Source organism: Struthio camelus, chromosome 14 (genome assembly GCF_040807025.1).
Source record: "Struthio camelus isolate bStrCam1 chromosome 14, bStrCam1.hap1, whole genome shotgun sequence".
Taxonomy (NCBI): domain Eukaryota; kingdom Metazoa; phylum Chordata; class Aves; order Struthioniformes; family Struthionidae; genus Struthio; species Struthio camelus.
In genome coordinates, this window is record NC_090955.1 from 19,251,199 (window position 1) to 19,263,794 (window position 12,596).

The window sequence follows — 12,596 nt, forward strand, 5'->3', positions numbered from 1 at the left end:
CAGAGATACATTAATGAATTTTAGGTGTCCTACTCCATATTTTATTTTGCATATATGAAGCGAGCTCATTTGCTTTATTTATTGATTTAACTCTCTGATAAATATCCTAGCTACATCAATTAATACTATATAGGTTACCCCAATGAGAAAGTGTAATAAGCATTTCCTACCATGAAGAGCACAGTAAAATGCTCTGCAGCAATTTATTTTGAATAAATAGTATTTTGAAAAAAATTGATTTTTAACAATTCTAATGAAAAATTATGGTCAAGTTGGAAAAGAAGCTTTGGCCTGTGTATGAATTAAATACACAACTCTTAAAAGACCAAAGATTTTTCTGTGAATTCATGATCCCCACTAGGACTGTAAATTAGTCTTTCATGCTTCAGCCACTTCAATTGTGACAACAGCCCTTTGCTACACATATGTCCAGAGCAAAAATAACAGTTTTGCTGATACCTTGTTTCTGTTACAAAAAAAAAAATTAATGCATATGCAAATTACCAGGTAAATCTCTTTTAGATTCATGTTCCCCTTTTCCCCCATATTGTTAATGAAACTGTAAGAGGGGGAGGTGGGGGGAAGTTGTGACTTGTGTTGTCAGTTTGGAAACTCCATACCAAAAGCTTCAGCGCTTTGCTCCAAGGACAGAGGGGGAGAGCCTAGAGTCTCTGACTTCCTTAGTAGCCACGGCTTCTGTTAGTCTGCCACTTCCTTGTACTGCTGAATCAGCCATACTCCAAAAGAAATGCATGCTGGCAAACACTGGTAAGAGCTGACTCCACAAGAAAGGGATAGTGCATTAGTGACAGCAACAATTGCTATTAAAAAAAAAATGTAGTCACTGAAAACTTGCAAAGTTTAAAGGTGGAGAGAAGAGGTAGAAAGAGAAGCAAAAGTCAAGGAGACAGGGAGAGAAAGAAAAGCATTTCTTCACCTTCCTATCTTCTTCCTGCAGATCTCCCTGTTTCCTTTCCCACTCCCTGTTTTCATGAGCATTCCCACATGCAATCACTTGGGATGCCACAGGACCCAAATCTCAGCAACTTTTTTTCAGCCTGATGCAGCCTTGACAGGAAGCAGTGTTTCGGCAACAGAGGTTTTGAATATCAAGGCTGCTGGTGGGAGAGGCAGAGGTTTCTTTGCTACGCAGCAGTTAGCACGAGTGTGACTTGGGGCACTCTGCTAGAGAGCTCCCACCTCCAGCAGCCAGCACCCTGGTGCTGTTTCAGTAATAAATAACCGCTCCCCGGACGCGCCCGGTAAAGCCGCCGCTCTTGCGTGGGGTCCCGCAGCCCGGCCGCCCCGCATAGCCGCCTCCCCGCCGGGCCGGGGCCGCCCCGCCGTAGCGGCGGGCAGGGGGCTGCGCCCCCGCGCCGCTAGCCGCCCGGGGAGCGCGCCGCTGCGCGGGGAAGGGCCGGCGGCGCCCCCCGCGCCCGCGGAGGGGCCTCGCGCTGGGACGCGCCTCTCCGCGCCGCGCAGCGCCTCCGCCGCCAACCCTCGGAGCAGGCTGCTGTAGCTACTTAAAGCGCTTCCTTGGCGGCGGCCACGGTGGCTGAAGCGGGAGATCGGCGGGCAGCGGGCCCCGGCAGGCGGCGGCGCCGGGCGGGCGGGCCGCGGGCTCCCATGCCGGCTGCGAGCTCCGCGGGGGCGCGGGCGCTGCCAGGCGACGGGCGCAGCCGGCTGCGGCTCCGGCAGGGCGGGACAGCGCCCGTGCGCCAGCGGCGGCGCGGCGGCCGGGCTCCGAGCAGCAGCGGCAGCAGCAGCGGCAGCGGCCGGCAGCCCCGCGCCTGCAGCCCGCGGCGGCCCTACCCTCGTTCGGCAGCGGGGAGCTGAGCGCCTGCAATGGCGGCGCGGGCGAGGAGCCGCTGCGCGCCACTCCTGCACTCGCCTGGGCAGCCACGGCGCTAGGAGGGGAAGAGCGGACCTCGCAGGGGGGCCGGTTTCCGGCGGGTTATTTATTTCTTCCCTCTCGCTTAAGTTCCCAGCGGAGCGGGCTGGTTAGTACCTGCGCCCCCCACCTGCTTCTCGGAGGGTGGAAGGTGTGGGGAGGCCATGGAGAGCCCGGCGGAGAACCCCAGCAAGGCAGCAGAGTATCTGAAGGAGCTGAACAAGATTATTGAGACGCAGCAGGAGCTGCTAGAGAAGCAGAAACGGAGGATAGACGAGCTGGAGCAGCAAGTGGCCAAGTTGTACCATGAAAATGCCTGCCTCCAGGATGAGCATCACCGGCACCTGGCCACATGCAGGCTCCAGCAGGGCATCCCCCCTGCGTACCCGGTGGGGGCAGCGGTGCTGAGCGCCATCCAGGAAAATACAAAGCACGAAAAGTAAGCGCTGCCTGGGTTTGTTTGCCCTTTTCGAGGAGGGTGTCTCTGTAGTGGGGCTTTCTTTCCCTTTCATCTCCTGTCTTCGCTACGAGCCCTAGGAAGCAGCGCAACTCTGCAGCGGGCGCCCGGGAGCGAGCTCCGGGCTGCTCGCCGCGGAGGAGAGGGTTCTCGCCCAGCAGCGGCCGCGCGCGGAGGGGGGGCCTGGGTCGCTATACTGCCAACCCGTCCGGATGCCGCTGCCCTACCGGCTCTCCAGCCGGGATCCCGCAGGGAGCGGCCCGAAGGCTCTAAGACGTGGCTCCGCTGCTGAGGGCTGCCCTGGGCGGGCGCCTCCGCCCGCGGCGCGCACGGCTCGGCGGGGCCGGCAGCCCTCGGCGCTGAGGACGGCGCGGGGAGCAGCGGGGCCGGCTCTGCACTTCTCTTCAGGGCCCGCTTCCTGCCCGCCTGAGCGCCGTGACGCCTGGGCAGCCCGCTGGCGCTTCGGGGCGTGGGGGCGCCCCACGGGAGGCGCGCCGGGCTCCCGCACGCCCCGGGGCGCGGGCGCGGCTCTCCCGCGGTGGTGCCTGGAGAGCGGGAGCGTTTTTGAGGACCCTTGGCTGCGCGCAGAGCGCGCTTGCGTAGCTGAGGGCAGTGACCCAAGGAGGGGTCAGTAAACATCGGCGGCTCGCCGCCGCGCAGCCTGGCTCGTGCGAATGGGAGGTCGCTGATTTCGGAGACACGTTTGGTCCCAACCTCTGCATCTGTTTCCAGAGTCTATAATCTGTAATTAATCATGTGCTTCTCTGCAACGTACAGAAAGCCGCTTAATTGCGCGCGATTCTTAAGTGACAGGAATTCAAGAATAGCAATAACTGAAGTCGTAGCGCTTACCCGACTTGTTTCTACTTAGGGAAAAGTATTTAAGGCTTAGTTTTATTTGACTGGAGTGGGAAAAGCATGCATCGTATTAAAAGCCTACTTCCTGTTCAGACACAGCACAATGGGCTATTTGTAATCCGGTATACTTGAACTCCCTGTATTTGTGAATAAGCACTCCGGTACAGACTGGGTTTTTCTTTTGCCACTGAGTCCAAGTCGTCCTCGCTGAGCAGCGCTCCAGTGAATTTCCCCAGGGCAGCGCGGTCCCCGGGCACGGCGGCGCGTGCCTCGGGGGGGGCGGGCGGTGAGAGCCCGGCCGTGCCCCGCTCCGGCCCCGGCGCCGCCGCCTGAGTGCCGTCCCGCGGCTCCGCCGTGGCGTGGGGCTGCGCGAGCGCGACCACAACCACGGGAGGCCGCGGCACGTCCTGGGCGCGGCGAGGCCGACGCGTGCCGCGAGTCAGGAGCGGTCGCGACTGCGGAGCGGATCCGCGGGAGCGGTGCCGGCCAGCGCCCGGAGGAGCCGCCCTAAAGGCGGCCCGCGGGGCTGAGGCCGTGCCCCTCCGCGGCAGCGAGCGGCGGGATGGGAGACGCCGCTGCCCGTGGGGTCCCGCGAGTACGGCGCTTTGAAATCGCGTTTTCTTAGCATGCTCGTGCAGAGGTTGAAAGCGACGCGGCAAGTGTCACTGGTCATTGACTGCCACCTTTGCCAGTTGCCATTCCCAAGTGCTTTTCACCTGTCTGATGTAGCAGAGTGGAAAGGGAGGCAATTCTGCCTCCCCTGCCTCCTTTCCGGCTGTGGGAATGTTAACTTAAGGATTTTTCTAATGATGCTGGAGTGATCTTAGGTGTTTTTGCTAAACAGAGATGCAGTCTGGAAAACGAAGAAAATAGCTGTATAACCAGACTGGAGCGCATATGCTGTTGTTTAACAAGCAATCTCGTTATAAGAAGAAAGAGCCATTTCCAGAAAGTATGGAATATTTACATAAATCGTGCCCCATGCACCCTTATCTAGCACCTAAAGCTTTTGTGGCTGTGCTCCTAGTTTGATATATCGACTCAGCTATCTTGTCCCCTTAGCCTCTTGTGAATGATGTTACTAAAAATTGTACAAATGGCTTGCCTTGTTTAATAATATTTCTCTTCAACCAGACCGAGACTCGTTTGCGGAGCCCTTTCTAGGCAAGCAGCTCTGAGGACTTGGAGGCTTTTAAGTCTCTTAAGTGGATTTGATGCTGGGATCAGAATTAATCTGCGATATTTATGGCAGAGTTGTATCGCTTTGAGGCATAGCCTGCAGGGCTTAGCAGGGAAGCTGGGAAGCCATCTCTGCGAGTCTGGTTGCAGCTGCCCTCTTTGGCCCACGTGCATGTTGCTTGTCCCCAGGGAGATGGCTCCTGCTCTCTTTGGGTGTTTGCAAGCCCCCTTCCTCTGAGGAATTCTGTTCACCTATCTCCAAGGAGTTCTCCTTTTTCCTTTCCCTTTTAGGGAGCAAGCTTGTTCCCTTCTCCAGGAGACTTGGTGTTACTGGGTGCCTGGATCTCGCTTCTTCCCCAGTTGCGCAGGATGGCTGGGGCAGTGGCTTCTGTGGGAGCACATGGAACAAACCAGCCACAGAAACTGTTTACTCTGGCTAGCTGGAAAAGGTGGAGGAAATCTGCCTTAGAGAATAGGGAGCACCCTTGTTTTAAAGACTCTTCCCTAGTCCTGCAGCCATCCTGGTTTTCTGAAAACCTGCAGCCTGCAGGGTCTGGGTCTCTGTTGTTCCACATTCACAGAGGAGTAGTCTCAGCACTCCCAGAATTAAACATCACGTGCCCCTTGCATGTGTTTGGGTGGAGGATAAGGGTCCCTTGTTTGCTGACACTGTAACAATTTGGTATCTAGTATGAGTAATGCTTGCTCTGGGTACCTGCTGGTTGGAGAAAGCGTATGGTGGATGTCCTCCTGGTTCCCTCCAACCCCCAGTGCGCAGCTCTCTTGCCTCTGTCCCCTTCCAGAGGCAGCAGAATTGCTTCGTGCCTGAGTATCAGCCTGAGTGTCTTTCTTACCCATCAATACTTCAAAGCTAAGATGATTTAGAACCCTTTTTAAAGGAAACTGGAATTCTCTTCATTATATACTTACAGAAATCAGTACTTTTGGAAGTCATCTAAACTGCTTGCACCTTGATAGTTCAATAGCTTTTTCTAAACAGTGTGGACGTCTCTCTCCACAGCATTCGACCTGTGTAAAGTAGATGTGGATCACAGACAGTAGTGATAAAACAGCTGTTTCATACTAGCGGGTGGTGGTTGAGTTAAATTGGATAACTTCTGTGATATAAAAGAAAGCATGGAAATGGTGTACAAGAGACTATACTTGCATTTAGTTATTATACTTCATTAGTGACATTTGCAACAAAAAACCCACCCTGCATAAGTCCTGAAATGTCTCAGTTCCCACAATGGGATGAATGTACAGCTGAAGCTTGTTTAAACAGTTTGGAAAAGTTGGCACATCTGTAGAAAGTCTTCAGCTTCATCTCTCTTGAAAGAGCTGTTGAGCCCAGGAATAGACTTCTGGAAGAAGAAAAAAAATTCCTGAAAGGTAAAAATACTGTTTTGGGTCCTTTCAAAAAAGGACCAGAGTAGAAGTAATGTTTGTCTTTTATGTAGATTGCTGGTTTGGGGAGAGAAGAGCAAAGGCAAGGATTACCAGGTGCGGAGGTGTTCATTGCCTTGCAAGGAAGGGAGTATACAGAAAAGGTTTGGGTGCTGTTTCACTTAATTTTGTAGTAACTTGCTTACTGTGAATCAGCCTTAAAATCAACAAGTAGAGTTGTGGATGATTAGTTGATGGCAAAGCTTTCTGTTGGAAGTAATGAGTTGGCATGTTAAAGATAACAAAGGTATTTAACTAGCTGCAGAAGCCTAATTTCCAGTTGATACATTTTGTTTAATGGTTGAGAAAACAGCAAAAACTTCAAAAAAAATTGTTAGCTCAAACTTAGATCCTCAGTCTAAGGAAGGCATGTTTAATACATCCATTTTGGTTATGTGTCTTTTAGTGTAAATATGTAGAAACAAACTTACTGGATTTTCTCAAGTATAAGTACAGCAGTTATTCCAGCCTTGAAAATTCAACACTGGTATGTAACTAGCTTAGGTTTTGTACTTAACCTAATCAAGTAAAAACTCTCTCTCTCAGTGAGAGTTTGGGGAGGAGGTAGGTACAGAAGGAATTGCCTGCTAAGAAGAAACCACCTTAGAAGGCTGTTATTTATAATTTAGTGTAAACTGTGCACCTGGCTTGATGGTTTTTGCTTTATTTTTAAATGAATCTTGGGCTGCCTTTATCCTATGGAGGGGAAGGGGGGAAATAGTCACAGGTTAGAGCTTTAAGAATCCCTCACTGTATTTAGAAGGTAGCTTTAGTCTCAACAGAGGTGTATGCAGTGCAATCTAGTAAATGGAAATTGTCCCTATGGTGCTAGTTGCAATTGAAAGCTGCTTTGTGACCTATGTAAAATGAGTTTGTGGCTTTGCATGTTGCTGTTGGCACTGAGTGCTATCCTTGCTCACGGTCTCTGCAGGAAGCCAAAGATTGCATTTGTGTAGAGACTAGCCTGACTTTTTGCCTCCAGGGATGTTCTTTACTGAGACAGACTGGCATGATGCAAATCATATTTCATTGCCTGTGCTGCACTTTAACAGAAGCTCATTTTTGTTTGCTTTGGTGAAAGTAGGGGTATCCAACTTCTATAAAAGTATGTGCATGTTTGGATTGGGCTTTGCTTTCTCTGCCTCTTGACGGCAAGTGTGTAGATAAAGTGCTTTTGCTAGGCACTCTATCTCAATCAGCTGAGTAGGAAAGTGTGATTCTAGACTGACAGTCTTGCTGGAAGAAGCCTCTAACAGAAGTGCAGTTAAAACTAAAAGTTGCACCTCTGTCTATTTAGTTTATTCTGCTTGCGAAGAATATCTCCCTTCACCAGTGCAAGTGTAGTTTTTGTCCAAAATGAGCACTTTACTACCGTGGTATGTTCATTATTCTGTAAGCCCTATAGTAGTTAGGGACATGATTCTGAGGCTGGGCAGAATGCAAACTTGCGTCTTAAAGTAACTTAAAACGCTCAGCTCATTTTGTTTTTAATACTTAACTGGAAAGGGATGATTACTAACCTGTGTGCATAAGAACTTCTCACTGAAGGGACTGAGGGAGTGCTTTTGCTTTTGAAGCATGTGTTTCAACATCATTAGTGTGATTTGCACATCAGCAGATGACTGAGCATCACTTAAAACAGGCATTTGTTGTTCTGGCAGACTGCAGGAAATCAGTAGTGTGAAGATGTATACTCAGACATGAACTTGCAAACGAAACCATTTTGGTTCTCTGTTGAAATATTGGCAAATTTTTGTACTTAACATCTGCTCAACATTAAGTAAAATGAGAAAACACGAAGGCAAATTAATTTGACAACTGATGGAGAGCATATAACTAATAAAACAAACAAAAACATAGTGATGATAAAATGGTATGCTGGTGTTATAAACTTTCCTGGAAATGAAAGGAGGGAGAGAGAATATGGGCCATGAAGAAAACAGCAAAAATACGTGCTATTTTTGTCAGAGAAAAATAAATGCAGCAGAAAGTAACCTTTCATATAGCTTAATGAGGTTTAAAGATGGTTTCAAAACTTGAAATGAAATAAACTTGTCCCATTTAAAGCATACCAGATCTAAAGAATTAGAAATGCTCAATGGATAAGGGAACTTTCTCTAACAAGACCTGTTAGTCTGCTAACAGACTAACGTTGAGCTTCTGAACTTGGGGCTTCTGGTGTTTAGAACTTCAAGAACAAAGTATGTTTTCCTGCTGGTTAGTGCTTTGATGTTCTGCCATATGAATTCACTATTGACACAATTGAAATGCATTTACAAAGATCTGCTTGTGGAAAATATTTAGTGAATCTTGTGGATCATATGTCCCTAGTGAGTGACTGAGAGCTGTTATAATTACCGCAAGTAAAATACGTTTATCAAGATCCCCTTCCCACTCCTTCAAAACAACCCCCTCCAAGCAAGCCTGTATACGATGCTCTGTATGCTCATAGTTCACTAGCAGTGTATTGGTTATTCTCAGTTTCTGAGGTGAGGCATGAAGGGGAGAACATGAGTCTTGGTCTTCTAGTAATTATCAGAAAACATGGCTGTGAGTGCTGTCTACCTGAGTGCAATAGGGGAACTTAAACTTGAGCAACTGTATTGTTAACAATTTTTGTCCTGAACAACTGTATAGAAGCATGCTGCTGTATGGGTGGGGGAAGCAAAGTGTTTTGCACAAATGTGCCAAGCACAGTGCTTTTGAAGAAGAACTGAGCTTGCTATTGAGCAAGGGAAGCAAAACTTTGTCCTTTTCCACTTAAAGTAGTAAACTTTGGGGGAAAATTAAACATAGACTTTTGTGTTTCTGAATCTTATTTGTAGTCTCGTTGGCTTGGTTATTTGCGTAGGAGGACAAAACTTCATCCGTCCTTAGGGAAAGTGTCTCCTGGCAAAAAACAAGTTTCAGTTTTTTGAAAACCTGAAGCAAAATAGATCATGCTTACAGGAATATATCTGCAGGGAGAGCTTTTTAGTAGCAGATGGCAGAAGCTATAAGAAAAAAGAAAAGGTGTTTCAAGGTGTTTTCTCATAGCATACTGTTAGAAGTAAATTATTAAAACTGGTAAAGGATTCAATGCTTCTTGCAAGGAGCATCTCAAAAAAATTAGTTTTACTAGATGTAAAAATGAAGCTAAGTGGCTATTACTCATGAGCTGGTCAAATGATGCTAAATTGAAACTGCTGTGTCCGAGCCAGTGTTGTATGTCAGATCATGCTCTTAGATGCTGAGTAGTTGCAAAAGTATATGTATTCTTCTAGGTCTTTCTTAAAATGGGATGGGGCTTGTTAGGAAAGCCCACAGTAGTCGCTTCCTCTGCCCTCCCAGTTTTGACATTGCTCTAATTTTGTGGGGCCCTGAAGAATACAGCTGTGCAGACCTGCAAAACATCACAGTACAGTGAATTTCTCCCGAGTTTTAGGGATTATGACCGTAATATGTGATGAGTTGCCTGTAAAGTAGGCAGCCGATATCCCAGATGAGTTAAATATCTGCCTTCAGAACCTGTTTCTGTGTGAGGGCTCCTGCCTTCCACTTGCAGGTGGCAAGAAGGTCATCTCATGCTATTCACCCCACACTGGGGTGTGTGGGAAGCTTCTTAGGTAAGTGGATTTTGCAGGCCAGAAGTACTTCCTGATATGCAGCCCACACTTGTATTATTCTAATTTGATCCTATTATTCCTACTCATGCCTGCTTTATTATGTTAATTCCACCTTTTTTGATATTTTGCGGTCTGCAGATACTTTTAGGCTATTCTTACCAATGTTCCTGTTTTTCATCTTAGCTCAGTGAGTCCAATAATGAGGTTGTCAAAACTTCATTCTACCTGTATCCTTGCCTAATTGTCCCATTTTTTCTGCAGGACTGTTGAATTAGAAGCTTGGACAACCTAAGCAGGCTTTGTTGCAATAGAGCAATGTGATTTGAGAAGGTGGTGTATGATGTGCATCCTGGCTGGATTTTAGGTCTTTGGTAGCTATCCATGATATGGGCTGCTTCTCTTCCACTCTCTTTACTCAGGGATTCTTCTGGGGATTCTCACCAGTATTTCTTTACAATACTGATTCTCAGCTGTTGTAGTTTAATCTATTAAAGATAGCGGAAGCAATGTGGGTTTGCTCTAGCTAGAAATGGTTTTTGTGATCTTTACCATGGTATTATGATTAAGGACAGGAGTAGGAGTAAGAAGTATTCTTATTCCCAGCTGGTGACCTGCTGTTTGCCCTTGACAAAACTAAGCATGGAGATAATGACTTTTATTTTGCAGATGGACAAGTCAATGTTAAGGTTTACAATCATCTCGGAATAGGCTTCTCACAGCTTTAGGTGGAAAATTATTGCATCTCATACTGCACTTGAGACAAACATCAAGCATTTTTCTTTCAGTCTGGGGTTCCTTCATGGCTATATACCAAGTTGCTTGTTCTTTCTGACCTTATTTGTATAGCTAGTGTAAAGAAAATCTAATGTTACTGCAGAGTGCGCGAAGTATTTCAACACGGTTAATGCTTTAAAGCAGAACAGCTTTCATAATAGAATCTGAAAACATGAGTCTTCTGTTCTTCAAATAGCTAGGTGGATAAATGTATGTTGTATTTGGCAAACTATATAATTCTGGATGGAATCTCCCTCCCACACTCCCCTTAAAATAGCCTGTATTTCAGTGTCTCAGTGATTTGTGCTCCCTCTGCTGGCTTGTTGAAAATAGTTCACTCTTCCCTCCCTATTTTGTGTGTGAAACTAGTGTAGAATCTACTTTTGAACTCTGAGATTTATACTTCTTGTACAGAGCTAAACTTTCCTTTCAAATAATACTCTTCTAACATATACACAGAAAAGGAATTAATCTGCTCTGTAACATATGTGTAGACTGAATGAGTCTCACTACTGTGCTAGATAAGAAATACTGCTACTCAGGAGCTCTCTAGCGGTTGATTGAAACCTAACACATATCATTTGCATGTCAATAACATTTCCAAACAAATTTTCCTGATGAACATGGGTAAGAGACAAAGACATACATGTAGCATCTCACTTAACTGAAACACGGTAACTCAGATTTTTAAGTGTAAAGAGTGTTTTGTTCTAAATTTGACACATACAGCAGGGGAAGAAGGTGGGGAAACAATCCTCCTGTCCTTTTTTAAAACTTAAGGCAAGGAGTTAATATTTGTCTCGATTCCTGCATCTTTGTTGGATTTCTAGTAACTGAAAACATCTGCAGGTTGTTTTGACCACTCACAGATGGGAGTTTTTAATGACACTCTTTTAGGCAGTGGAACATGCAGCTATAAAACGAACAGACTAGAAGTTTTATTAACAAGCCAAGTTTGCCAAACAGTAAGCACATTTTGCCAGGCTGTGGGAAAAGGTTTTGCCCATCTCTACAAATTAATTTCTGCTGTAAGAGGGTTTTAACTGACAAGTAAATTAGGTTGCCAAATGGTGGTTGATAATCAGGAGGGAAGAGACAGGCCGTGGGTTAAGGAGGGTGAGCTGTACGTGTTGGTCCGGAAGATCTATTAAACCCTTCAGGCTAATGAATTCTTGAACCTCCCTTCCCCTGCAGAATGTGAACTACTTTCTTGAAAGCTTAGTTTCATGAATATTTTTAAGGAAGAGAAGAACTTGGCCATGTTAATATCTATGGCTTTAACACTTTTTTCCTACCCACCTCTGCCATCTTTTTGTCCACTGGAATAACACTTGTATATACTATGAAGATGATTATTCAGTCTGTAACTTAGTTTCTGTGACTGTGCTTTGTCTGCATTCTTATTGGTTCTCTCTAAATTTTACATGTAAACTTGAGTAGCACAAGGCCTGTGTGTCTGAAAATGAGTATTGATAAAGGGGAGACTGACCCACTTCCTGACCTTTGTACTAGTGTGTATTTGCATTAGCAAGATATCATATCTGGAGTCTACTGAACTTTTGCCTGGTGGCGGTGCCAGTTTGGAACTTGCTGTATGCGTTTGGGTGGTTGAATGTACTTGTGCAGCACTTCTACCAAGCAGTTCTCCCAAAGTAATAATGCTATAGCAAATAAATCTTTGATGGATTTCCTGGCAGCCCGCGTTGAACCAATATGCACCAAGCTATGTATTTGGAGGAGACTGACACTGGCAAACTAAGTGTTTTTAATATCTGTTCTATTTATTAAGAGTGATGCTAAAACTATCATTTGTATTGCCCTCTAATTTCTATTTCTTACTTTCAAGTAGTTTGAGTTCTGTAAAAACAGATTTTTCCATTTTACTGTGTTCAGACCTCTGCTGCCATATCAAATCCCATCTTCTGGGAGAAGGTTAGTTCTTTTCATCCTTGTAGTTTTCTGTTGTGTAGCTGTGAACAGACAGATCTGAACAGTGAGGGATTATTTTGCCTGCACCATCCTGCAATGTGCCCTGAAGGGAGTGCCTGCCAAAAAAGGAGCTTAAGGGGCACAAGCTGAAGTACTGTGGGCTGTTGTATCTGTTATGGAGTGCCATGGGAATCACTGGGTCCAGGATGTGCAAAAACTTTCATGAAGTTAATTACAGATGACATAGTTTGGTATTGCTCAGTTGGTTCAAAGTTAATTTAGACAACTGAACGATGCCTACTACTTTTGCTTAATCAGCTGGCAATCTGTGACCCAAGGTGTTGTCCTTCTGCAAAAGCTTCCATACCTCTTGTGTGTTCTCTAAAAGCTGGGGAAGCAGGAGCAGGAATCCAGTTTGGGTCTCCTGCATAATACAGGAGATCTGAGAGTTGTCAAG

General features: G+C 46.5%; 1 protein-coding gene across 9 annotated transcripts in view; it reads left to right on the forward strand.

The window, feature by feature from the left end:
• The first annotated feature begins 1,729 nt into the window (after positions 1-1,729).
• Positions 1,730-12,596, forward strand: part of IQSEC1 (IQ motif and Sec7 domain ArfGEF 1) — a 348,874-nt gene continuing 338,007 nt past the window's right edge. For 5 of the 9 annotated variants that reach the window (XM_068906729.1, XM_068906730.1, XM_068906717.1 and 2 more), the window contains exon 1: positions 1,746-2,330. In XM_068906729.1, coding sequence (XP_068762830.1) covers positions 2,056-2,330 — 275 coding nt within the window. In that variant the 5' untranslated portion in view covers positions 1,746-2,055. Of the gene's footprint in view, positions 2,331-12,596 lie in introns of all 9 variants that reach the window. The other 4 variants (XM_068906718.1, XM_068906720.1, XM_009688161.2 and 1 more) reach the window with 3 other exon arrangements.